The sequence below is a fragment of the Corvus hawaiiensis genome, chromosome 8, assembly GCF_020740725.1.
Source record: "Corvus hawaiiensis isolate bCorHaw1 chromosome 8, bCorHaw1.pri.cur, whole genome shotgun sequence".
Taxonomy (NCBI): domain Eukaryota; kingdom Metazoa; phylum Chordata; class Aves; order Passeriformes; family Corvidae; genus Corvus; species Corvus hawaiiensis.
Window position 1 is genome coordinate 14,248,233 of NC_063220.1, and position 27,307 is coordinate 14,275,539.

At 40.3% G+C, this 27,307-nt stretch overlaps 1 protein-coding gene across 6 annotated transcripts in view; it reads left to right on the plus strand.

Annotated features, from left to right (window-relative positions):
* Positions 1 to 27,307, plus strand: part of LCOR (ligand dependent nuclear receptor corepressor) — an 84,736-nt gene that overhangs the window by 39,454 nt on the left and 17,975 nt on the right. For 4 of the 6 annotated variants that reach the window (XR_007205142.1, XM_048311360.1, XM_048311361.1 and 1 more), the window contains exons 4-6: positions 5,942 to 6,074; positions 10,646 to 10,933; positions 13,778 to 13,871. Coding sequence is in view for 4 of the 6 variants with exons in the window: in XM_048311360.1 (XP_048167317.1) it covers positions 5,942 to 6,074; positions 10,646 to 10,933; positions 13,778 to 13,871 (515 nt within the window). In the remaining 2 variants the exon portion in view is untranslated. Of the gene's footprint in view, positions 1 to 5,941; positions 6,075 to 10,645; positions 10,934 to 13,777; positions 13,872 to 16,644; positions 26,170 to 27,307 lie in introns of those variants that run through there. The other 2 variants (XM_048311364.1, XM_048311363.1) reach the window with 2 other exon arrangements.

Here is a 27,307-nt window from a genome sequence, read left to right on the forward strand (position 1 = left end):
CTTGCAAGGTGTTTGTGTGGGGTTAATTCCTCCTGCTGGTTTACCTTCAAACCAGCTCATATTTTGGTGCGCAATGTGTGGCATCCTGAGAGAAGTTGGAATTGCAGTTTTGCTTTGTATTACAGAAACTGCCTATTCACCATGATGCTTGACGTGTTTACATGGATGTTTTACCTTGCTCTCTATATTTTTCCACATATGGGGAAATATTTGCCAGTTGTGAGGCTTCTTTTGAGACCAGGGAATGGTATGAAAACTGCTTTTTAGTTTATTATGTCTATTGCATGATAACATCAGAGTCAATGAACCTCATTCAGAATGTATATTCAGTTTTGTTCACCTGTCCTGGTCTGGGCTGCTACCTCTGGGGCCTCGTTAATAGTCGCACTCAGCCCATAGGGGGAAGAGTAGAGAATAGTTTCTTCCAGCCTTTCAGGCCTGACACAGCAGTTTTTGAGAATATTGAGGTCTGTGTGAATGTCAAGGACAGCATAATCTTGTTGTTAGTTTTGCTTTGTCTTCTCTGTATGCTGCACTGTGTATACCATGCTTGGAGTTGGGACAGTGCTTGGTGCGGTAGAGCATATTCAGGAGGAGAAAAGAAGCAAATCAGCAGGCACCATGTTCACGCAAACTGATCTCAGACTCTCTGAGAAGAAGAAAAAGAAACCAGAATAACCGGTGTTTTTGTGTCCACACAAACTGTCACTGAGCCAGGACACCCTAAGCCAGTAGCAGTTGCCCCGATTCAGAAAAGGAAATCGAAGAGCAAATCAGTCCACATAGTGACTGACGAGGAGGCAGCAGGACCTTTGCACCCAGCAGAGGAGATGGAGCCAGAAATCATCACTCAGTCTCTGTCCCTGGGTGAGCTGCGTGAGCTGCGGAGAGAGTTCACCCACCAGGCAAACGAGTCCATTCTCACCTGGCTGCTCCGCATCTGGGACACAGCAGCTAATGACACCATTCAGGAAGGATGTGAGGCTGGTCAGCTGGGACCTCTGTCCCAGGATGTGGTCATTGACCAGGGGATCAGAAGAACCCAGGAAACTCAGCCTCTGGCAGCGACTGCTGGCAAGTGTAAGGGACAGATACCTTTATAAAGAAGACCTCCAGGTGCACCAAGGAAAATGGAGCACAGTGGAACAAGATATCTGATGCCTGAAGGAATTGGCTGTGCTGGAGATCATTTTCTCAGAAGACAAGAGATTCCCTGAGATGTCCAGGGATGTCCAGATGCCCAGACATCCAGATTTGCCCAGTGCGCATCTCAAATGTGGTTGAAATTCACATGGCTTGGACCAGAAATATACTCCCGCTACTTAGTAACGCTGCAATGGAGGGAAGAAGAGGACAAGGTGGATGCATTGGTCAACAAACTAAGAATTTACAAGGACGCTGTCACTGCCCTGTTAAGCACTCATGTCTTGTCCATGGAAATCTGGCTGAGCATGTCTGAAGCTTGGAAGAGAAAATTGAAGAGGCCCACCAGAAGCTGAGGAAGGAGCTTAAGGAAAGAATTTACCACATCTTGCTGGAACTACCAAGAGTCTCTGCCATTAGGAACAGGCGTCCCTGTTCCTGTCTCCCCCAGCCAAGGAGAGAGGATACACTCTGCGGGATAACCTCTGGTTTTTCCCTCAGGAGCATGGAGAAGACATGAGGAAGTGGGATGGGAAACCCACCTCTTCCTTAGCCACCTGGCTACATGAGCTGAAAAGAGGAACAATGACCACAAGAAGCTCATCTAGGGTCAATGCTGCTCCGGTCTCTCATAGACAAGACTCCAGATGGTAAAGGAATGATGATATGATTAATCCTCTTGAAGGGACCTCAAGGTCATGTTTACAGGAGGGGAGAGCAATGTGTACCATTACCAGGATTAGAAGGGCCCTGCCTCTAGCCAGGTAGAGGAAAGGGACAATCAGATCTATTGGACTGTGTGGATCTGATGGCACATTTGCCCCACAAAGGTGTACGGCTTTGGTTGTCACCGGCGCTCAATGCACTCTGATGCCATCAAGGTATATGGAAGCGGAATCTATTTCCATTTCTGGGGTGACAGGGGGATCCCAGCAGCTGACTGTACTGGAAGCTGAAGTGAGCTTGACTGGGAAGGAGTGGCAGAAACATCCCATCATGACTGGTCCAGAGGCCCCGTGCATCCTCGGCATAGACTGTCTCAGGAGTGGGTAATTCAAAGACCCAAAAGGACATTGCTGGGCTTTTAGGATAGCTGCTCTAGAGACAGAGGAAATCAGACAACTGAATGCCCTGCCTGGTCTCTCAGACAACCTCTCTGCTGTGGGACTGCTGAGAATTGAAGCACAACAGGTACCAATCGCCAGACCAACAGTGCACCATTGGCAATACCGCACTGACAGAGACTCTGTGATTCCCATCCATGAGATGATTCCTGAACTGGAGAGCCAGAGGGTTATCAGCAAGGCTCGTTGATCCTTTAACAGCTCTAATATGGCCAGTGCGTAAGTCCAGCGGAGAAGGGAGTCTGGTAGTTGATTACTGTGGCCTGAATGAAGTCACACCACCACTGAGTGCTGGTGTGCTGGACATGCTGGAGCATCAGTACGAGCTGGAGTCCAAGGCAGCAAAGTGGTATGTGACCATTGACATTGCCAGTGATTTTTCTCTGTTCCTTTCGCAGCAGAGTGCAGGCCCCAGTTTGCCTTTACCTGGAGGGGCATGCAATATACTTGGAATTGACTGCCCCAGGGGTGGAAGCACAGTTGCGCCATCTGCCATGGACTGATCCAGACTGCACTGGAAAAGGGTGAGGCTCCAGAACATCTGCTGTACATTGATGACATCATCATATGGGGGAACACAGCAGGGGAACTCTTCAAGATAGAAGAGATTATCCAGATTCTCCTGAAAGCTTGCCATTAAATCAACTAAGGTTAAGGGACCTACTCGAGAAATTCAGTTTCTAGGAGTGAAGTGGCAAGATGGACATTGCCAGATTCCAATGAAAGTGATTAACAAAATAGCAGCTATGTCTCCATCGACCAACAAGAAGGAAACCCAGGCTTTCCTGGTGTTTTCCTTTTCCTAGGTGCTGTGGGCTTTTGAAGGATGCATATCCTGGAGTACAGCATGATTGTAAGCTCGGTCTGTCTTGTGTCACAAAAGAAGAGCTATTTCCAGTGGGGCCCTGAACAACAACAAGCTTCTGAACAAATTAAACAGGAGATTGCCTGTTTAGGCAGTAGCCCTTTGGCCAGTCAGGACAGGGCAGGATGTAAAAAATGTGCTCTACACTGCAGCCAGGGAAAATGGTCCTTCCTGGAGCCTCCAGAAGAAGGGACCTGGGGAGACCCGAGGATGATTGCTGGGGTTCTGGAGTCGGGGATACAAAGGATCTGAAACCAGCTATACCCCAACTGAGAAAGAGATTCTTGGAGCCTACAAAGGGGTTCGAGCCACCTCAGAAGTGATTGGCACCAAAGCACAGCTGCATCTGGCACCCTGTCTACCAGTGCTGGGCTGGATGTTTGAAGGGAAGGTTCCTTCTACACATCATGCCACTGATGCCATGTGGAGCAAGTGGATCACTCTGATCACACAGCAAGCCTGGATAGGAAATCCTGATCGCCCTGGGATTCTGGAAATCATAACAAACTGGCCCAAAGGTGAGAGTTTTGGACTATCTTTTGAAGAAGAAGAGGAGCAGGTGACGTGCTGAGGAGGCCCCACCATATAACCAAATACCAGAGAATGAAAAGCAGTAATGTCCTCTTCACTGATGGTTCCTGCCGAACTGTAGGAACAAACCAGAAATGGAAAGCTACTGTATGGAGCCCCACATGGAAAGTTGCAGAAGCTACCTAGGGACAAGGTGGATCGAGTCAGGTTGCAGAGCTTAAAGCCATCCAGCTGGCTTTGAATATCACTGAATGAGAGAAGTGGCCAAGACTCTATCTCTACACCGACTTGTGGATGGTAGCTAATGCTCTGTGGGGGTGACTTGATTGCTGGAGAAAGGTCAACTGGCAGCAGAGAGGGAAACCCATCTGGGCCGCTGAGATTTGGCAGGACATTGCCATCTGGGTAGAGAGGCTGACCATGAAGGTTCGACACATGGATGCGAATGCCCGAGAGTCAGGCTAATGAAGAGCGTCGTAACAATGAGCAGGTGGAGTGAGCTGCCAAGGTTAAAGTATCTCAGGTGGATATGGACTGACAGCACAAGGCAGAATTATTTCTAGCTCGTTGGGCCCACAATGCCTCCGGTCATCAGAGAAGAGATGCTACATACCAATGGGCCTGTGACCAAGGGGTGGACTTAACCATGGACAGTACCTCACAGGTCATCCATGACTGTGAGATGTGTACTGCAATCAAGCAAGCCAAGCAGATGAAGCCTCTATGATATGGTGGGCAGTCGTCAAAATATAGTTATGGGGAAGCTTGGCAAATTGATTACATCACACTTCCCCAAACCCGCCAAGGCAAGCACTATGTGCTGATCATGGTGGAAGCAACCACTGGATGGCTGGAGACCTACCCTGTGCTTCATGCTACTGCCCAGAACACCATCTTGGGCCTTGAACAGCAAGTCCTGTGGAGACATGGCACCCTGAAAGAATTGAGTTGGACAATGGGACTCATTTCAACAACAGCCTTATAAGCACCTGGGCTAGAGAACACGGTATTGAGTGAGTGTACCATATTCCTTGTCACGCACCAGCCGCCAGGAAAGTTGAATGGTGCAACAGACTGCTAAAAACCACCTTGAAGGCATTGGGCAGGGGGACCTTCAAAAATTGAGAGCTGCATTTAGTGAAGGCCACGGGCCTCCGTCAATCGAGCTGGTCCTGCCCAGTCAGAAGCCTTGCACTCGTGGACACATGAGATGTATGTTAGGAAAGATAGTTTGGATTAATCCCACCTCAGGCACAGGCAAATCCTTCCATGGGATTGTTTTTGCTCGAGAACCTGGTTACACTTGGTGGGTAATGCAGAAAGATGGGGAAACCCGTTGTGCACCTCAAGGGGACCTAATTTTAAGTGAGAACTGTGTGTAATGTTTCATTGTGTATGTATACACACATACATATATGTAAGTAGAGTTAAAGAAGGGTATTAATTTGGGTATGATGTAGATGGTGTAGAATAAGGGGTGGCTAATGTCTTGGATTACAATTTAAGGTGTAACCAGAGTATGTATTCTACCACCACCTGCATCACCTTCTGATGAACTGTTAATGGTGGGTCCTTTGCAACAGCTGCATACCCCACCTAGGAGTTGGGTGTAGTGTTCTCTTTGTTACACCCAGCCTAAGGGTGGTCATCTCCACTTAAAGCGCCATCGAGGACTCCCCAAAATATCCTATGTCTCATAGGATTACATCATTCCATTGTAAAACTCCCTGCCTTGGGGGAGGTACTGAACATACCTGCCTGGATTCAAGGGTATATAATCTCAAGGTTGGGGGACTTGGGGGAACCACCACTGGACCTCCAGAGAAGGACCAGGCCTTTCCACAGGACCACCGCTACAACAAGACCACATCCATCATTTCAATGGGACTGCAACCACCATTTAATCAGACTGCTGCCACCACCCTGACCAACAGGATGCCAGGTTATACTCTGGCTTTGTCAGTTTAAGCCAGTGTTTCTGTACTATTGCCCTTATTGTGACTCTCCTATTGAATTGTAGCTCTGTCTTGAAATCTTCAGCAAGGTGTTTGTGTGGGGTCAATTCCTCTGGCTGGTTTACCTTCAAACCAGCGCAATTTACAACAAGAGAACAGGACAAAGTACAGTGTTGTGAAGCAGCCAAAAAAACAAGTTTTGATTTCAATAGATTCAACTCTGTACCTAAAGAAGTTTTGAATTTAGTAAAATATTGAATGCCTAGGGAACTTTATTAATTTTGGAGTCAGGAAGATCTTACAAATATTAAATATCTTTGCAGGAACACTTAGTCAGTCTGGATGAGCCAGCCTCGGAAGCTGGACAAGAAGCTCTGCTTAGACAAGAGCAAGCAAAAATCATTCGTTTTGAAAGGCAAGCAGAAGAGTTCCTCAATGCAGTCTTTTACAGAAAAGGTTGGTTTTGATGGGGGGAGGACGATGTGGGAAATAGTCTCTCTTCTGGTCTTTTTGCATGCAATGTAGGTATCAAAGATCTGATGTTCAAGTTGTCACTGTATGTTCAGTATTTTTCAGTCATCTTCTTTGTATATATTTATCAAGGGTAAAAATTGATTCTCAAGTAATGCAGTAATACAACAGTGTGGGCTTGGGATGGAGGAAGAAGGTATAACTATTTAACCCTAAACCAAATCTCTCCATGAGAACACTGGTGTTTTCACTTTTGGAGAGATGACTCAGTTCTTACCCAGCAGAACTGTTCTCCATAACCAGTGTTTAGGGGAGTGGGCTGTTGGGAAGAAAGGTCAAGTGGCAGTAGTGGTAGTAGGTGGGTAATGTGTTTTTTTAAAAATATTTATTTTATTTTAATGGGATATGTACTCATGCAGTTTTTCTTAAAGGTCATCAGTCTTTTCACTATTGGTAATGATTACCCACACTATTCTGAACAATTTACAGTATAAAATATTATTGGAATAATGCTAAGGGGGATATATGGAGAATTCAAAATGTGATCAGCAAAAGAATTGCTGTAGAATATGCTGAGAACATGCTCAATGCTAGAAAATCACCTAAATATCTTTTGGAAAGTTGTTGCTTAAACTGTGCTCTTAAGGAAGGCGCAAAGCTCATTTCACCGTTTTCTACAAATCTGAGAAACATGAATCCAGAGGTTACTTCCAAACGCATCCTGAATGAAAGTACATCATACTTATCAGTCTAACCCATGTGTGAGAAAATCTGCCAAATCAGTAATTCCAACCTATCTGCTGGGGGACAATGCAAGGCTTCAGTTTTAACAAATCAGAAATTGCTGTAGCCAGTCCTCAGCCCTTCCTTCTAGTGACCAAAATATTTAAAGGTGTTTTAAGTAGATAACAGTATCTTAGCCTTTCTTTTATGACTCGAATAAATACAAGCTATACATTATGATGCTTCTATACTTCTTGCAATACATGCAGGATGGTAGGAAGGATAGTTACTGCATTACTACTGATAGTTCAGATAATGCCTTTATCCCAAGGCTTCCTTTTCAAGTTTTCTTTTTTCTTGTAAGGTTAATGTTTCCTTTTGCTTTTGAGTTTATCCCATTTATCTTCAAATCCAGAAGGAATTTAAGAAAAATAAGTCTAGAGACAATACAGGTTTTTTCCATATTGCTTTTTCTGGTGAGGAAAAAAAAAGCACTTCCATCACTTCCAAATTGTTTATTAAAGACTTCATTCCTTTAGCACTAAACTTAAATCTTTATGTATGATGTGTATGTGTGTGTGTGTCCTTTAGGAAAGTATGCTTTTTAAAATTTGTTGGGGAGCCAGCAGCAGATGTTGCAGTGTGCTTATGAAGGGTATAATACTCTGTCCATGGCCAGATACCCAGAATGAAGATAATGAAACATGTCAGATGTCTAAGAATCTTCAAGGATTTTTTTAAATAAACACTTGTTTTCTTTCCTCGGACAAAGCTGTGCTTGGTGCAAGAGTAATAGGTGAGGGGTAGAAGCTTGGCAGGAAGTCAGTTCTGAATCCTTAATGCATCATTGTCAAGCTTACCTGTATTTAGATTGCTTGAAATCTAACTCATGCTGCTGACATAAGATCCCCTGTCATACCAAAGAGGCACTGTCATACCAAAGAGGCACTGTCATACCAAAGAGGACACAAAGAACGGCAGAACTCTTGACGTTCCTACATTGCTCAGAGATGCTGAGCTCTCCTGGCTTCATGCCAGCAATTAGGTTTTTTCTTCTTTCCATCCACACTGCCAGTAACATTTGAGATGGGCATTTTGTAGCCCAGGTAGATCAGAGAAAATGCAGATGTTCTCTGAACACTGGCCACACATTAATGTACTGAATATGAATAGGGAATCAACAAGATCAGCAGACTTTTTGAACAGGTTTACTGTCCATTAATCTTATGTCCTTTCTCTGAAATTTGTGTCCCTGGCGCTCTGACCCAGTAATCCTTCCTTCAAATATTCATATTTTTCCAGTCAAAGAAGAGTGGTAGTAGTTGTACTAGTTGTCTGTTACCTTTACTTTGTGGCAGGACAGGACCTTCTTCTGGTTTAATGAAATCATACCTTTATTTGTTTGATACTGCCCTTTCAAGATTTCAGTATAAAAGTCCACAAAAACTATTAAGGCTTTAAAGCTCAGAGGTACTGCTGTAGACTATTTATAGCTGATAATTATTTGCTGTATTTTTTCTTCTCTGAGGATTTCTATGTTTTAGTTAATTTTAGTTTTATTTTCTTAAAAAAACCTAGAAAGGTGGAGTCAAGATAAATATCTGGTTGATTTCAAGTGATGCTGGAGGGGCACCAGCGCATATTTTCCACTCACTTTTGAACAGCTTTAATCCTCAGCATTCAGGCTTTATATTAAGTAAAAAGCCTTTAATGTGCTAGGTACCTACCCTTCTGCTTGAAAATGGAGTTTTGTGTCCTGAATTAGTGAGTTTATCTTGAACAGCACTTGAGAGTTTTCATTCTGGGCTGATTCTTTGAAGCTGCAAATTACGAAGATGCATGGCTGTAGGCATATGTAGTATTTTATTTCTGAATGTGTAAATATGTTCAGCTGTAAGCATTTTTGAAATGAACATATGAACATGGTGCACAGTAAAGGCCTGATTCTTCGTTCAGAAAACACAAGTGCCATCGAGCTCTGCATTCCTGCCAGCCCCACTTGTATATGCTACAAGCACATGTCGAACAGTTGGTATCAGTGTGATCATGCCATCAATTTGTGCCCCTCTGGGCCTCCCTGGAGCCTTTCTATGTCCTTCAGGAGGTTATAGTGAAGAGGTTAAAAATTGGAAGAAATGTCACCACAGCAGAACAAGGCCTCCACACTTTTCCAGGCTGGTGTCCTTGTAGACCATTTGGGAAACAAGTGAGATTATAAAATGTACCAAAATTTAAGTTTGGCTCATTTTTTGGTGTCTTCTTAAAACTATAGTATTTGATACTTAGCAACAAGTAAAATTTACAGGATGTTTTAAAGAAAATGGTTACGTATTTACATAAACGTCCTGGAAATTTACAGCTATTATGCCCCGTAAGAATGTACGTGGTGACTGAATAAGATCTTAGGTGTAGAAAGCTGTGCTTAACAAAAAAAAATTTGGGCTTGATAATATTTAAAGGTCAATATGGTGTTTCATCAAAAAACACAGTGGCTGCTTACTGCTGCTCTTTGATTTGTGGGCAGCTCTGCTCAAACCTTCATGTCAGTCATTTCTTACACATGCAGTAAAGCTGGTTTGTTGATGTACTTTTGACAAAAGTGGTAGCAAAAGGCAAATCTAACACTGAAATGTCCCATGGAAGATTTTGCTAATGCTTCTAATAGCTCAATCCCAATAGATTACCTTTCAACCTGGGCAAATTTTTAAAAAGAGGTAGTAAACATTTCTCCATTGTTCCCTCTTGAGAGCTGCTTTTAAAGATTTATTTGGTCTTCTACTGCACAATTTTTTCTGAATGTTTCTTTGGTAATAGAAAATCAAACTTTTTGAGCCATTTCTGGAATAGTGGTGTGGTTGTGGTGTGCTTTGGGATTTTTGGGGGGTATTGTGGGTAGTTGGTGTTTTTGTTGTTTTGGTTTTTTGGGGGTGTGGGTTGGTTTGTTTGTTTGTTTAAAAAACCCAAAACTGATTTGACCAGACAACACAGGGTTTGAAGTGAAGTGGCAGGACTTAGCTTCTGTGATTTAGGAGTTAGAGATTTACTTTCACATCACAAATTACTATTGGTCTAAAATAGTGATTTTTGTCAATAAAGTTTATGGTTGCCCACATGCCCAGATACTTTTTTATTTATACACTAGTTCATATAAATAAATTGGAATGCCTTCTTGTTCTGTTTCACATCCCTTACTAATAGATTTAGCAGCTCTTCTAGAAATATAATTACTTGTCATGTGACACATCTTGGGTTTTTGTGTATATGCAAGTTCTTTGCGTAATTGCTGATGCTGCGTTGATTACAATGGTAGAAATCTCAAAAGGAATAGATAGAGTGAGATGGAAGACACTTGAACATCTGATCTTGATGTGAATAATTTTAAATGATCAGATCTATAGGGTTTTATTTCTCAGTAAACTTAGAGGGGACTGCTGCAACTTTATTGTCCATTTTACCCTTCTGTAGCTGCAGGTAAGTTATGCAATTCTTCCACTGAATAACCAGTACAATGTTTTTGGAATGAGCTCTAGCTCTCCTTTCCATTTCCACACCTCTTAAAGGTCTGGTGGAATATATCTATATTTAAAACAAATATGAGATTGCGTATTTCTTTCAGGAAAGTGTTATGTTGGGAAGGCTGTATCAGAATTAGCCATGGTACTTATTCAGGTATTCTAAGACTAAAGTACATTTTCTACAGAAACTATTTTATCTTTGGCTTTCTTTTTTTTTCCCCTATTTGTTTTGGATTTTTTTTGTAAATAAACAATGACTTAATATAAAAGCTGTTTTATTTAAAGTGCTTCCTTAAAAGAAATCTCTAATATTTGCAGACAGTCCTAGGGTCTCTGACCCCAATATTCCCCTAGTGGCCCGTGAGATCATGCAGCGAATGATCCGACAGTTTGCTGCTGAATATACCTCAAAAAATAGCTCTACTCAGGACTCCAGCCAGCCCAATAGCACAAAGAACCAAAGCCTGCTGAAAGCATCTCTGGTCGCCTCCTCTCCCACGGCTGCAACTGCTCAGAACCCTGTGCTCAGCAAACTGCTCATGGCTGACCAAGACTCACCTCTGGACCTTACTGTCAGAAAGTCTCAGTCAGAACCTAGTGAACAAGGTAGGACTCGTACCAGTGTCTTGCGTCCCGTGGCAATCCATTAATGGCATTCTTGTTGCAGAACCAGACAATTAGAAGGTTGCACTTTTGCATAAAAATTAAAGTGGAAAAGCAGTAGATGTTTTTACAATAAAAGAATGACTAGTTCAGTGTGTCTGGGAGAGAAAAGACTTTTTGAAAGAATGTAGAGCCATAGACATGAGAGATTCTTCTGAAGGGCAAAGGGGATGGACATGCTCTAGACTCTGAGGATAAATGTGCTGTTCCTACAGGGAGCTGCAAGAAGCAGTCTGCCAAAATAGACTGTACGCTTGCTGATAAGTTCATTTGGTCATTAAAATCATAATGTTGTCTCTTCTCTGAAGATTAGTACACAGTTTGACTGAAGGGCTGATTTATTTTCTTTCTGGTCATGGTGTGAGAAGAGTATCTTTTAAAAGTCTGTGAGAAATTGCCTTGTGAAGGCTGTAAAAACTATACCCATGAACTGCACTAAACTTCCAGGTTTGTGCATTTGGAAGAAATGTCTCTTTTCTACCTTAAAAATAGATTTGTTCTGCAGAGCACAGATTGAATAACTTGTAACAGTGTTTCAGAGCTTATTTTAATTCAAAAACCTTGCTTTCCATCAAACAAGCCTTTTTTAAAAAGCAAATTCTGTGAGTGATATAGTATATGAACTTTTCTGTTCTGAAACTGTTGAATCCTAAGTGTATCGTACTGGTTAAAATTAGACCCTATACCCTTCTTTAGAAAAATGTTAGTGCTTGAAGTCATTCTGTCACAGTAAGTTGTCCATCTGCAAATGGAAAAGGTGCCTTTAAAAAAAAAATCTAGCTAGGGCAGAAGAGTAGGTATCCCTTTATTCTTTTAAATTGGGTTTATGAAGCCTTTTGTAAACAGGTTCATTTTATGTTTCCAGTAATATGCAGCTTGGACATCTGGACACATACTGCACTTAGAGCACTTACTGAAAGCTGTCATTGCACTTCAGTTACAAACTGCAGTGAGAGGTTGAATAGTGTCTCTCTTGAAATGTGGCCCTGTACAGTTAGCTGATAGGCATTTGTTTCTAGCTGTCTTTATTATAAATGCATTTTGTGAGTGGGTTTTGCATGTAACATGTTTTACATTTAAACTGTTCTCATTGCTAAACTTCTTGCTGAAAGAAAGAGGGAGAGAATCAGTTTTGCTCTGTTTCTTTTTAATTAGAGGATGATATGGTGAAGAGGAAAGCACGTACATGAACTGTTCTTTAGCTACCATGTGATGGAAAAAGCTGTAAGATAATGTATAATGTTCATAACACTTGTTATGAAAGTAGAATATGTGTGTATTGATTTATACAGTAATGTTTGCTGATGTGAAATTTTTTTTCCAATTTACATTTAATGTAATTGGAAAGCGATTTTGCCAGACTTGTTAATGAGAGATTTCAGAGGCTGTCACGAAAGATTGCTGGTGGTGCTTTGTGCTATATTTTGTTCTAGTGGGTTGAGGGGAACCCAGCTAGCTGTAAGCTTCTCCCTGGGGTATGAGGTTGGCCCTACGTCCCCTCAGGGGCTTCTGGGTCGTACTGACCCTTCTGAGGGAGGAAGCGTGGATGCAAGTACCTCGGGCAGCTGCCTGTGCTGTCCAGCCTCTTGAAAAGGAGGAAAGGCTTGATCCAGTCTGTGTCTCTTATGCCTGCATAAGTGTTGTTCAGAAAGAAAATTTAATTTTCTGCCTGCTTAAGTTTGGGTTATGGTGTGTTCCCAAATGCAGTGGGTGGAACAGCTTTCCATAAAGTTAATTCTAGTTCACTGTTTATCATGTTTTTTCTCCATATGTCAAATGAGAACTTTAAGCAATCTGAAAAGCTGTCTTACATTGTTCTTGTGTTGGGTGGTATTTACTTGATTAGATGGAATGAGTGAGGAGCTTTGATATGTCTTGAGTTTACCTTGCCAACAGGTTTCATTTATCTTTGCCTCATAAATTCCTTGTTTCAAAGTTTCCAGGAACTTCAGATGCCTGGGCTGCTTCAATGACAATGTTGCCCTTATTAAAATGACCAGAATTTCAGGCTGCTTTAGTGCAGTAGGAGCAAGGCTTCTCTGGTGAAACACGCTTCCTTTTCTGGTGCCTGTAAATGCAGAGCTTTCTTAAGGGTTTTCAGGGGAGCATGAGGGGAGTGTGAGGAAGTGCCATTAGTGGGAGTGGAAGAAGCAGTCTAGCAGGAAAACCAATTTGGCGTATGGAAGAGAGGGAATAAAATGACACAATAGAGGAGAAAGGTAGCAGCTTTTCCAGTAGGGACCTGTGGGAGACATGGAAAAAAAAGATGAAGCTGGCTGCCAACTGAGAAGCAATCTCACATCTATATGTGTGTTCATTTAATTTCCAATATGAAATTCTCAATGAATTTTTCTGCAAGAGATTTGGATTTAAAAAAAAAAAAAAATCCAAATACTGGCTTGCAGCCTCCCTTTAAGGAGAGGAATATCTCAGGAATTTGAAGATTGTCTCATTTTTGGACCACTGAGAGGTAGTTATGTGATAGGCTCGTTGTATCCAGAACTGTCATTTGTAGGTAATTTTTTATGCTATGTCTCTTGTAACAGATGCACTTTCAATTTTGTTAATCTTTGTTGTGATTTCTGAAGACTATATTGAAGTCACGTGTAAACCATTTGCAAAAAATTCCAAGCCTTACTTTGTTTAAAAATACAATAAACCAAAATATGTTGTGTGCTAAAAACGACTTTAGCTCAAAAGATTTGCTTTGTCTTTTCAGCTGAAGACAAGATCAGCATGGCTGATCCTGCTTCTTCAAACACTGAAGTCATTCTTTTGTCTCTACAGACGGTGTGCTTGATTTATCCACTAAGAAGAGTCCTTGCGCTGGCAGCACTTCTCTGAGTCACTCTCCAGGGTGCTCCAGTACTTCGGGAAATGGGTAAGAGAAAGCAACTTACTATGACCTTTTAAAACAGTTTTTTACTAAAAATGTGTGCTTAGCTCCTGTTAATTTTAACTTACTTTTGGTGTTAACCCTTTGGAGTAATGTGTTTTCAACTTGTACTTTTGGCAAATACCTTCACCCCACCTGCCAAATAAGAGTTGTTGCCAACTGAGACAGGTTTAGCTTTCAGTTAATGACTCTAATATCTGTTATTTTGGCCAGTTTGGTACTTAGCCAGAGATCTTTCCATTACCTGTTTCTTGGGTTTAGTGATAGGTGATTTCCATGGAGGTGCAAGTTCAGTTAAATGCATGAAGAGTCTTAGAGGCTTTGCAATATATTTAGACTTCATTACACTTAGAGCAAAGTTAGCTAACAGGAAAAGTTTATTTTAGTGGTAACAATAATTCCGGTGATAAACCATGCTGGATTAGATTTAAATCACTGCATGATTTTTGTTAATATTTCCTAGCATAAACCACAACTTAAAAAAGGACATGGGACAGGGAGTCTGGTAGTTCAGAAAACTTTAAATGTGACTTTGGATTTGCGATTGTACTGTAGTACTGAACAAGTTTTTTAAAAAAATAATCACAAAGTACATGGTGTACTACTCTTGCCTAGTCAGTTCAAGTTGTGAAATACTGTTAAATTTAAAAAAAAATCTTCAGGTTTTGTATTTCTAATGGTCACTGTTTGCATACATTTAGAATCCCGTTACTCTTAGCTAGGGTTGTACTGGAGAGGCTGACTGGGACTAAGAGGGGTTTTGGGTGTTGATTATCTTGAAGCTACTGTGAACAAATAATTTTTTTATTGAAGTACAGAAATAGTATATGGTTTAAAGTGCTATTTAATTGCTGGATTTAGCTTTATGATAGCCTTTGAAAAACTTGAAAATCTGAACTAACAACCCACTCCCAACCATCAGTCCCACGTACTGCTAACAGCTGATTGAATTTTTGCATTTCTCTTTGGAAAAATATTACTGTCTCAGATTTCTCCCTTCAAGATTACTTTTCCGTTTAATATTTCTATTAATAACATACTTCAATCCTTCTTTAAAATTTAGTCTTAATACTTTTTACAGTTCTTTAGCATAAACATTCCCCAGCAGCACTTTTAATTCTGAACAGGTTATTTCCAGCTTTATTTTCCTAGGAAGGCAGCAGAAGCCACTGAGGCTCTGTACTGTTTGTTCCCTTGTTTGTGAATCAAGTGAGGGCCAAAGTCCAACACACAGGGATGACAAGGCCGGCATCTGTTACTGTCCTGCTAAGTCTTGTGGGTCCAAAGAGGATGGGGCATACTGGCACCTGTGGTTACTCGTACAGGTGTGTGGTATATGAGGCTGGCTGCAGTTTGTTTAGCATCACTAAGTCAGGTGTAGCATTATTAGCTACCACTATGACCTTTATTTAGGTGTAGAATCACTGGTGCACACTGTGATGCTGATACATGCTGTAGAAGGGGTGGAGAATGCACACTGTCTGAGAGGGTTCTCTGGAACTGCAAACTTTGATCCATTTCTCTGGATTTTGTTCTGAATCCTTGTTGACTCTTGTTGTGCACATCTATGACTTGTTGCATCCTGGAGAGAAGTAAACAGCATGTGTATCAAGCATTGTGTATGTTACATACCAGGTCCTTTCAGTGGATGTCTTTTCTCTAAAGACTTTTTAAAATCCCAGTGTGATGTTAAAAATAATAATGTAGGTTTTCAGTACTATATATCCTATCCTTAAATAATACTGACTTAGCCAGAGGGCTTTACACCAGTATAGTGTCCGAGAGCATCAAAATAGATCCTCTTTGTTAATTTGTATGCTGAACGTGGAGAAATTTGGAGGTGGATTTTGAAACCTATGTGACTTAATAACTATAGGGGGCTAAGCAATCAAAGCGTTAAAATAGATGTGATTCTCTGCAGCAGTAGTACTTTATGGCATAGAAAAAACATTTGTGATGAAAGGGAAATGGTAAAAATACATACCGCCTTTTTTTTGCTAACCCTTGATCTGGATGACAGTTGGAACTTAGATCTTTCTTTTCCTAGCCATGCTTTATATCAAATGAGATTCAGGGCTGTGTATATATGCAATTAGTTGTTAAGAGAGCGGTTTGGTAAGTCTAGTGTAATGCAGCGTTTTTCTTTGTGATCTGCGGTATCCCAGCTTTCATATTTGGTGCTTAATGAAAGTCAGGCAAATACCTTTGAGGCCTGCTAAGCTTTTTCTTTTATCCTGAGCAGCAATTCTTCAATATGATGTAAGCAAACACTGTCCAGGGTTTCCACCTATGTATAGATACTGCAGGTGGCAGTCATATTTGCATGTTGAATATGTTGCACTTTGGCTTACTCTTTTATTACTGTGCTTGTTTAGTGGTAACGTCACACCAGTAACACAGTTGTGTGTAGATCTATGGCGATTGATTACTACTTTGTAATTAAGGTGCTATTTTCAGACGCTTGCGCGAAGTCTTTTCTACTCCGAGAATTTGTGAACCCAACCAGAGACCAGCCAACAGGTTTCATTTTTCTTTGCCCAAAAAGCTTCTCTTTTTTTGCGAACAAGTTTTAAAACTGACTGATGCTGAGACTTAAAAAAAAAAAATTAAAATAATAAAAAAAAAATTTAGAGAAAAATAAATAACACAAAAAGTGATGTTACCCAAGCAAGGCCTTCTAATAAAGGAGTGGCCCCCTCACCCATCCCTCCCTACCTGTGCAAGTCCTGCTCACATCAGTTTCCTTCCATCCAATTAGGCGACCTGGGAGACCCAGCCAGCACCATCCGGAGGGACTACAGAGTGGTGATGGGGTACCTCCAAGAAGCTTGCAGGATGGAACCAGGGAAGGTTATGGCCACTCCACATCTCTTAAAGTACCGCTGGCTCGATCACTCCAGATTAGTGAAGAACTGCTGAGCAGAAACCAGTTTTCTACGGCTGCCAGCCATGGGCCATCTGGACTACAGAATCATGGACAGCACTTAATATTATCCAGGGAGGCTTCTTGGGCAAAACCACACTACGAATTCAATTTCAGCCGCATGAAATTCAGGGGAAATGGTGCACTCAGCAACATCAGTGACCTTCCTTTTCTTACAGAAAACTCTGCCTTTCAAAAAATGGCACTTCAAACTAAACAGGATGGGAAAAAGGACGTGAGCCATTCATCTCCTGTGGATTTAAAGATACCACAAGTTCGAGGCATGGACCTTTCATGGGAGTCCCGCACTGGTGACCAGTACAGCTATAGCTCTTTGGTAATGGGTTCACAAACGGAGAGCGCGCTTAGCAAAAAGTTAAGGGCTATCCTTCCAAAACAAAATAGGAGAAGTTTGCTGGATGCTGGACCAGATTCCTGGGGCTCAGATGCTGAGCAGTCTACCTCTGGACAGCCATATCCCACCTCCGATCAAGAGGGAGATCCTGGCTCCAAGCAACCTAGGAAGAAAAGAGGGAGATACAGACAGTACAACAGCGAGATACTGGAGGAAGCAATCTCTGTGGTTATGAGCGGGAAAATGAGTGTTTCCAAAGCTCAGAGTATTTATGGGATCCCCCACAGTACACTGGAGTACAAAGTTAAAGAGAGGCTGGGCACTTTGAAAAACCCTCCAAAGAAAAAAATGAAATTAATGAAGTCGGAGGGGCAGGATGTTTCAGTAAAGATTGAATTAGATCCCCAGGGAGAAGCGGCACAAAGTGCAAATGAATTGAAAGATGAATAGGGATGTTGTAGAGTGCCAATTACTTTGCAAACTGGGTGAGCACTACTGCATAGTTCAACCATCACTGAGCGCACCTGAGTCTCCTGTTTACTGCAATGCTCTTTCCTTTGCAGTTCAGCATAGACTTATGTGAACACAGGTGAAAGATGTGCTCTGAATGTCACATTTGTAAATTTTTCTAGCCTGGTATGGCACAGTTTCCCTCCTTCACCTGCCCACTGCCCTCTTTCTTTCTTTGTTCCTTTTTTTTTTTTTCTTTTGCCTTTTGCATGTTTCTCTGTAATAGAGAGTTACCTCACAAAGAATGCAGATCTGTGGAAGTGGACATCTTGCCTGTAGAGCCTGCCTGAACTTCTGATGTTGGATTTTTCTTATCTGCCTTTATATAAGTCCACTTTGTTAAACTGACACTCTCCTAAAACCAGGCAATTTTCAAATGAAAATCAGACTGTCATTCTTCAAAAATGTTTCAGAAATCTTTTTTCCCCCTCTTATTTTTGTTGATCCAGTTGATTGAAAGATTTAAGCTAAATCAAATTATTTAGGAATGGTACCTCTCTTGAACCAGATTTGTCGACTAGATAGATAATCAGTTGGGTCTAAGTAGGCTCTCCACTGTTTTCTTTCTAAATTAACCATACTTACCATTTGCTATCTGCTTAGTGCTCACCCGGAGGGGAGGGGAGGGAAAACTTACATACACTACCTTCAGAAAATGTCAGTTAATTATTTATAACACTACCTTCACTGTAATTTTATTTGGTGTTTTTGAAGGGTGATATTTAGACTCACCTGCTTGAGGATGTAGCCTTATCTCACGGAAGACAAGCTTCTCACAGTCAGGAGCAGTCAGGGTACACTAAATGATGTATTGGGGTATGCCTCATTGTACCAGAACTATGGTTCTTTGTGACCTTTACGCTTTTTACAGACTTGATTCTGAGTTTACTAAACTATGTGGTTCCAACAGCTAGTTTATGACTCTAATCCAGGGATGGGGGATTTGCGTAACAAACTACTGTGATACTGCAAAAACAAAAACAAAAACAAAAAAAAAAAAGGAAAAAAAATAGCCCACAAAATGGTGATCTCAAACGTTACAACCTCAGTAGTCTGCCCAAATATCCACATTAGTGAAGGAGCTTGTTAATGTTCAGGGAAGAAGTATAACACTGGTAGCCTGATCTAATTCAGGCTCTGCATCATATCTATCTGTAATACTGTCAGGGTCGAACACTCAATGAATGGGTGTTTCCTTTTTAAATATTACAGTTGCCAGTAGCAGGAATTTATTTATGAAGTCCTGCTTTTTTGTTGTTGTTTTTATTTAATCTATTTTGATAGTGGTTTAGCACATGCTAGAATAAGCATTTAAACACCACAAAAAAAAAGCACTCCTTAAACCACAAATCTGGGTTTTTTTCAATATGGTGATACCGTTATGATTATCTGGAGATCCAGGATAAGTTTTGTACTGAACTTTTATCTTTGATACTTTCTGCGGGAGTGGTCAGTAACTAAGTGGAGCTTACTGGATTTACCACAACATGACCAAATCATAATTACTGGTTCTTCAGGTAGAAGCAATTTGGTCTTAATCTGTGCAAAAGGTAGATAGAAATTACCATTTTTTTCCCCCATTTGCACAACCAAAAGAAGCATTGGAGTTTTTGTGTGAGAGCATTAAGTGATGTCAGTGAAAGTGGTTTCTCAAAGTTCATGGGAGGGTGGCCTAGGTAGCCCTAGGGATGCTGAATGACTTCTGGAACAATTGACTCTATTAGCCTCTCCCCACCCCCAGCAACTTCGTATTTTCGAAGGTTAGGCACACCATTGCTGTTGTTTTAAATATGCACTGCTCATTCTTGAAATGGACTGGGCATTTGGCCCCAAGTATACTTTATTTTTGTTTACTTAATATATTTTAGTCCTCAAAATCCTGGTTCCTTGTAGCTTTCTAGTTGTCATCTTGGCATTTAAAGCAGTTTAAGCTCAGTAGCAGTATATAAACTCTGCAATACGTTCCAGTTTAGCTGGTGATTGCAATAAAGGCGCAGTTTAAGGTGTGGTTTCATCTGCTGTTGGAGGTTATGGTAGAAAGTTTGTTGCAAGCTTAAAAAAAAAAAAAGTAACACAGTTTTACTGTTGAGAGAGGTTTAACCTTTTGCAGTTGTCCTTATTTAAGCAACATGAGTTGAGTTTTATAAAACTTGTCACTGTAGTGTAAGTGGAGTGCTCATTTTACTAACCTAAATATTTTGTATGTGTATGTTTAAGTGGGTGACAATCGTGCAGCAGAAGAATGGTGTGCCTACCCTTTAATGCTGCAGTTTTAAAAGAGAATTTGTCTTGTCATTTCAGACTGTAGGCTAAGAATTGTAAATAGATAGTGAGAAGTTGAGTACTCTTTATTTGCTTTGGTTAGAAAGTGGATTTAAAAAAAAAAACCAACAACAAACCAAACACGTAACTTTCTCAGTTTATATGTCCTGAGACCTGAAGATTGTAATACTCATAACTGCAAAGCTTTTAAACACAACACTTGATCTGTGATAACTTAATATTCAGGTAATCTTTCTTTTTCGAGAAGCTTTTGAACAACCATATTTCCTCCAAAGGTCTCTGTTTAAAAAGGAAAAAAAAGAAAAAGTGTAGATTATTTTTTAAGCACTAATTGCATTACGTTGGTAACTGCAATATGAAATAGCCATTATTGTTTTGTGAAGCATGGTTGAGATTAGTTAGTGGTCCCTTTTTAAAATTTCATGAGCCTCTCAAAAAATAAAAACAAATTTAAAAAAAAGCTGCTGAATATTCAAAAGATATATATTTTACCTTATTGTAGGTTTTGTAAATTTAGTCTGTAATATTCAGGTGCACCTTTTAATGTTACCTTTTTGTTTCAAAGTCCCATCTAACGTATTTTCTCTGAGGTGATTCATCACTTTAGACTAGTATCACTCTAAGTGCTGCAGTGATCACTAAGATTTTGTTTCAATTTTCACTACATATTTTTTGCAGGCGCTTTCAGTGTAGCTAACTAGTAGTATTTGGGATCATTTTAAATATATGATTGGAATTAATGTTTGTCCATTAGCATGCTTAATTTTCTGCTGACCAGCAGTTTGCATGGCCAGAATCCCTGGTTGACCATATTTTGGTGTGGGAAGGTGTGGTTCATTGCGGTCTTTGTAACAAAAGCCTTGTTTCTCATCTTATTTCTGGCAAGTGGATGCTTATGTTACTTGGATCACTTGGACAGGAGAAAGATTTTTAGACCCTTCTCCTGCTGCTCTTCTGAGATCGCATTAATGTGTAACATAGACAAACTGCAACCCTGTAAAAATCGAGACATTGTTAGGAGGAGACCTTTCGGGTATTTTTTGTCACTAGTTTTCTCTTACTCCCGAGAATGTCCATCCAATGTAGTTATTGGACTTAACAGTATTGTTGTGTACTACGTTGATGTAGCTGAAAAAGCCTGACAGCAAGAAACTGTGAATTATATTTGTGGCAGTCTCTGAAAACTAGTTTTTCAGTCCAAGTACCATGAAGGAGAATCCCCCTCCCTACCCCATCCTAGAAAAGTAATCTTCTATTTTGTGTGTATAAAGTTTTAAGAATCGAAGTTTCATATTGTACTGAAGTTTAGGTGTCGCTTGGTAAATCTTTGCTGCAGCATATAATTGAAGATGAGTAAGGCTTAGTGTGGTAGGGGTCCTGGTGTGGAGTTAATTATCGTACAGTTCTGGTGAGAAAGCCCAACACGTATGAAATGTGTCCTTTTTTTTTTTTTCTTTTATTTGGACTTGTAAGATGTAAAAGTGCTTTTTTAGAACTCTGACCTATTACAAACTATTACCTCACTTTCAGCCAGCTGGATCCTCATTCCACAGTGTTGTAGGCATTATTGTGGCCGTAATGCTTAAGTACAGCTATAGAGTTGAACGTTTCCAGTTAGATATTGTAGGGACACGTTTCTGGACTTGTTTTTATTTCTGTCTAAAGATAATTTATTTTCCAGTCACTCCCTGATTTTTTTCTAAAGGTTCAAGACAGTTTTCTTTAGAATTTCTCATTTTTTTCCCTGTTGCACAGGAGAAGTTGCTGCATAAGCAATACAGGTATGCCTTTGCTTTCTTTTTGTTGCAGAACTCGTAACTTGATGCTTGCATTACCAACCCTACTGCTAGACCTGAAGTGAAACTCTGAACTTTTTTGGCAATTGGAGAAAAAATTATTTTTAACGGTGCAGGGGTACATATTGGATAATGCCTCTAGTAAGGGAATGTGTTCAGCTTCTGTGTTCTTTTGCAACTCCTACACAACCTTTTTTTGTAGAACTTTCCACCTCTGGAGGATATTCCTAAACACAGGAGGTAACTGCACATGTGTTTAGACTGGGTAAGAGCAGACAAGGAGTAGTCTGTGCTTTGTCTTTTGGCAGGCCAACATTTGCATCTAAGTATTTCTTTCATGAACACCCGGGAGTACATTGCCTTTCCCTGGAAATTCATGGGAGCTGGCAAAGTGATTCAGGGGCTTTAGGGTTGAGTAAGCTTTGTGAAACAACTTTTTAGTTCTGATTGAATTGCTCTTTGTATCATCTGCAACAATTGTTATACAGGCAAAACTGGAATTGCCATGTGTTTCTTTCCAGTTTACTTTCAAGTAATGCTCTTAAGATGTCTTGAGTCTTAGGAGAAGAACACAGTGTCCAAGGAGTGAAGGGAGCACTCTGCTGTTCCCTTTTTTCTCAAAAACAGTGTGGCTGCATCTATAGTGTAAAGACCTCTTTCTTCAGTGAAGACAAAATTTTAACTCTTCAGTGTAAGAATGCATACTCTTGTTGCAGTCCAAACTCTTATGAAGGCAAAATTATTAACCTTACTGAAAGCTTTGTCACAATATTTTAAATAGCTTAAATTCTCTGCCAGATGTTAGAAGTAGGATGGGAAGGGTTGTTTCCTTCATTTTCATGAGGATCAGAAACTTCTAGGTATTCCCACAAATGTTTCAGAAATTAAATGTAATTTCAGTCTAGGTCAATGTTGCTTTTTCTTGGCATCAGTACATAATGTTGACTAATATTGTTTTAAAAAAGGTGTAAAAAATAGTTTTGAGCTAGTTTGGTACTATAAAGGTTTCTACTTGATCCTGAATTATATTGAAAATTCAGTAATTGGAACCATCAGAAACCTGAAAATCTGCGCTGCTAATTATATGCAGTTCTGATGAATGTAGCAGATAAAGTAGCCACTATAGTAACTCATTTCAAATTATCCAGTGTATAAACACAGTGTGCTGTGATGACCACTAGGCAGAGAGGTATTACAAACTCAAAATGATCTGTAGATCCACTTCACATATACCAGAAAAAGCTGTTAAGTATTTAGAGCATTCCAGCATCCGCCTCTCTCCCTCTTTCCTGTTCTTTCTTTGATTGGGGCCAAGTCTCTAAACCAGTATCACAGCAGCAGTTTTGGACCTCATGTCCTACTGAATTATGCCCATATTCAGGTATTGTCATAAACCCCTTGATATTAAGAGAGCTTTATTTAATCCTCACAAAAATCTCTTAGCCCAGTTGCAAAATCAGTTTTCCTGGGTGACGTACTAGGAAGGAGGACTTTTTTCAGCCTGTCCAGGGCATTTAATTTACCTTCTTAAAAACAAACATCCCCACCCATGCCCCTGTGGTTGTCTCTATTGAATTGGTAAGTATAATTTAGGAGGACTCAAGATGGTAACTCTACCTTATGGAGCAGGGATTAGGACAAAGGCTTCATTCTGACTGGAGCAGGAAAAGTTAATATCAAAAACAATTTCTCTCATCATCACCTAGTACAGTTTATCTTAATATTTTTTTCCTACTCATAAATGAGGATACTACTACAGCTACTTAAACAGTTTATCAATTACTTGGTGCTACATTTCTCAAATATTTTTGCGGATAATACTTTTTATGCCTGCGTGAAAGCATGTAAACTTTTACTGTCACTATAAAAAGCACTTGTCTGACCTATTCTAAAGTACCAGAAAAGGGATAAATAACTGCAGCACTTTTTCTGTTACAATGCCAGAGTCTTAACTAAATCTGGTCTTCAGGTTATGAGATACTTTAAATGTACAATCTAGGATCATTAACAGCTTTTCAGGTCAGATCACAAGGTCTCTTGGTATATTAATCTGTCTTTTAAAGACTAGTACAACAAAATATTCTGAAGTTCAGGCAGGGGATGTATATATACATGCCTGGTATTTTTAATTAATCATTTCAATAGGCCATTTCAGGGCTTGACATTTGGAATCTGGGATGAAGGGTAGGGAAGGGAAATTTCCCAAACTGAAGAAATAAACATTTTGGACCATTCTTTAATGTTCAGTTTGAAAACTATATCACAAGAAAAATGGGTAGGGATTCTTTCTCCCTTATGCCTTCAGGGAATGAGTAGTATTTAGAATCTCTGGCTGAAATTCAAGCCTTTTTACCGTGTAAATTTTTAATATTAACTCATTGACATGCTTTTTACATCTGAGGACTGAAAATGGATCTTAATGTTTAAGTTGTGGAATGGTATATTTCTTAAATGAAGGGGGAACATTTAAAAAAAAATAGATTAGAATACCAGCATTAGTGATCTTAAGGAATTTTAGTATGTAATAGCAAAGTATAGCAAAGTATTTGATTAAAAAATTAATCTTGAATTGCTAGTCTGTAACTAGGTGCATTCTAATTTAGCAGGTGAATATTCTTTACTTATTGATATATGATGGGCTTTTTGCAAATAGAAACCTTTATCTGAGTCCCACGTGTTGCTTGTACTGATGGGATGTATGCTTACAGCAGCTTACTGCTGCTTTAAAATGTATAAAATGTTTTGAGTGTTTGCTCATAACTCTTTTTAACCTCCACTTGTTAAATTGTCAGACATTGGTATTTTATCAGTCCGCAGTGTAAGTTTAAACTAATGTTCTTAGGAATCCAACTTGTACACACACTGTTTAAAAACCCTCAGGGACAGTTTACACACTATCCTCACTCAATTCAGGTACTTGTACTCTCTTCTTAAACCTAGCAGTGACTTGTATTTTTGTTTTGCTTTTCTTTTGACGTGCTGATAGCACATCCTTGATGAATGTCAACTTAAAACTCAGTTCAGGTATCCAGGTATAACTCAGCCAAACGGATTTTAAAGCTGCATATTTACTCTCCAGCACACAGTGCCTCAGACACTTATAGTGGCATTCTGTATATTCAGTTATTACTACTGAGCAGATCGCGTGGGGGTTCCTGGTATGTATTGTAAGAAATTCCTATGTATATTATATAATATGTATTATATTATATACATATATAGTATATATGTTATCTTAAACTTATATATTTTAAAATGCCACTACTAGCCAGCGCAGCTAAAAATGAAATACATTCCCAGCTGCTTCTGTGAACAGCAGAGGCAGCTTCTTAACGTGGCTCTTGCTTCTCTCTCACCATAACTACTTCTAACCTCAAGCACGGGTCCTTGGCTGTCTGACCTCTACACTCTAGTTATGCAATGTCCTTAGAGAATTCTGTGCACTGGCCACTGTGATGGAAACCAATGGGCCGGGAGTGCTTTGAGTTTATTAGTAATTGTTCTGCCAAAGTTGGTGTTTGTATGACAAGCGTGTAAACCTGTCAGATAATCAGCAGAGGTCCAGGCTGTCCATAATCACTTCCACCTCCTGGGTAGGACCAGACCTCACGAGGTGCCTCCTTTCTAAGGCCGAGCGCTATTCACCAAACACCTGCAGTGCCAGGCCTCTGTGCTGTGCTCACCTGGAGGCCAAGCCTGAAACTAAAATCTGCTGTTCTGCCTTCATGGTGATCCGTTGGCAGTCGCAAGTCAGCAACACCTCTGCTTTATTATTTGACACTTTACATCTAAAAAGTCTTCTCTTTCTATTTATGTAACCCATAGTCTTTGAAGAGTATGGAAAATGGCATTTCTCTCTGACCTCTAGAAGTTCAAGTGTCATGGGAAAAAAAAACAGGAACCCCCCCTTTACTCTTATGGACCTCATTTCAATATACTGTTTACAGTTTGACGGAATTGTATAATTTAATATTTCTCTTGTACTGTAGTTTATATTTATTTACAGATTTTTTTGTACTGTGTGATTTGAATTTTTTTGTTCCTTGCTATGATCAATGTTTTATGTAGTAGAGCACTTATGATCACAAATTAAGGTTTTTGGTTTGATTGCACTACATTAATTTTTTTAATGCAGTTCTGATTTTTTGACTGGACTAAATAAGCTGTGTCTTAATGTATGTGATAAGTACTTTTAAATTTTTATTTCATGTGGTCCATTTATTTTTTGCATTGTATGTCAAAGCGCTAATTCTCTTGTTGTGCATGTGTAAGATTTAATGGCTCCATTGTATTATTTGACCATGTCATTTTGGAAACACATTCCCAGCTGTAACGTTGTGTATGGTAGTTTTCACTGGATGCTAGACTTTTCAAAACCACTATTCTTCTAATAAATTTTGTTGTGAAAAACTTCAAGGGATTCCTATTCTGTTGTTTCTAATGTGCTTTCTAAATGCCTGTACTAGTAGCCCTAAGGATATGAGATGCAAACTATTGCAAATGGGGAGAAGCAGGGGAGGAAGTGAAAATAGAAGGTAAAGCAATTTCTGGCTGAAGGATTGAGCTTTGGAATCTCCATACTCTGTTGGGTTCTTGTCCTAAATAGGATTGACGATAAAGCTGCTTTAGCAGCTGGGTAGGGAATACATGTGAAAGCTGAAACAATGTCTCTTAGCAGCCCAGTCTCATGAACTCCCGTACTCTAATTTGCGCTTCCCTACTGGCCACCTTAATTTCCTTAATGGTGAATAATTTATCCAGTGAAGAACAAACAGTCTCTCAGGAGGGAAAATAAAAGGTGATGGGTGATGTAGTGATGTTCACTGAGCACTTAGTAATGAGCCAAGGTAGGCTCGGGGGTAGTGAAAGCGTGGCCAGAGCCCCACGCGGGTTCTGGACTGTGGGGTGACAGCGGGCAGAGCGCCGGTTTGGGCAGCGGGGCTGTGTACTGGAGCACACGTCATCAGGCACAGGCACCTTGCTTAGCTGCTCACCAGGGCACTGGTGATGCTTTTTTCTCTGCAGCTTTGCTTTCTCTGCTCTTCTTCTGCAGAGGGGGCAGGTCCCCAGCTCCCCATTAGCACAGGGAAAGCTCCAGCTACTCCATCTTTTTGTCCCCCTGCACAGGGGCACAAGGCAAATCCAGCAGTGACACCACACTGCAGCCGGCCCTTCTCCAAGATCCATGTTTACTTTCTCATGATTGTACTTTGGGTTGAACTACTTTTGATGTTATGCATTATTGATACTGAAATGCTGAATACTAAAAAGTAGGTTACAGTAAGTGGTATGTAATGGAACCCACGTGAGTTTAGGCATTTCTGCTAACCTTTGTGTTCAGTTCTGGGATGATTTTGAGAGTGAGGCATAGGGATTTCCTACCTTTAGGAAAATTCATAATGCTGCACAATATCTAGCCCAGGTTTCTTTTCTCCTGAGAAATTACCTTTCTTAGCATATGGTATTGAAAAGTAGGTAATTTAGGGTTTGCATTTTTCCGTGCCTTTTTTGTTTTTTAAGATCATTAAATAACTGTTACATTACAAACTAATTA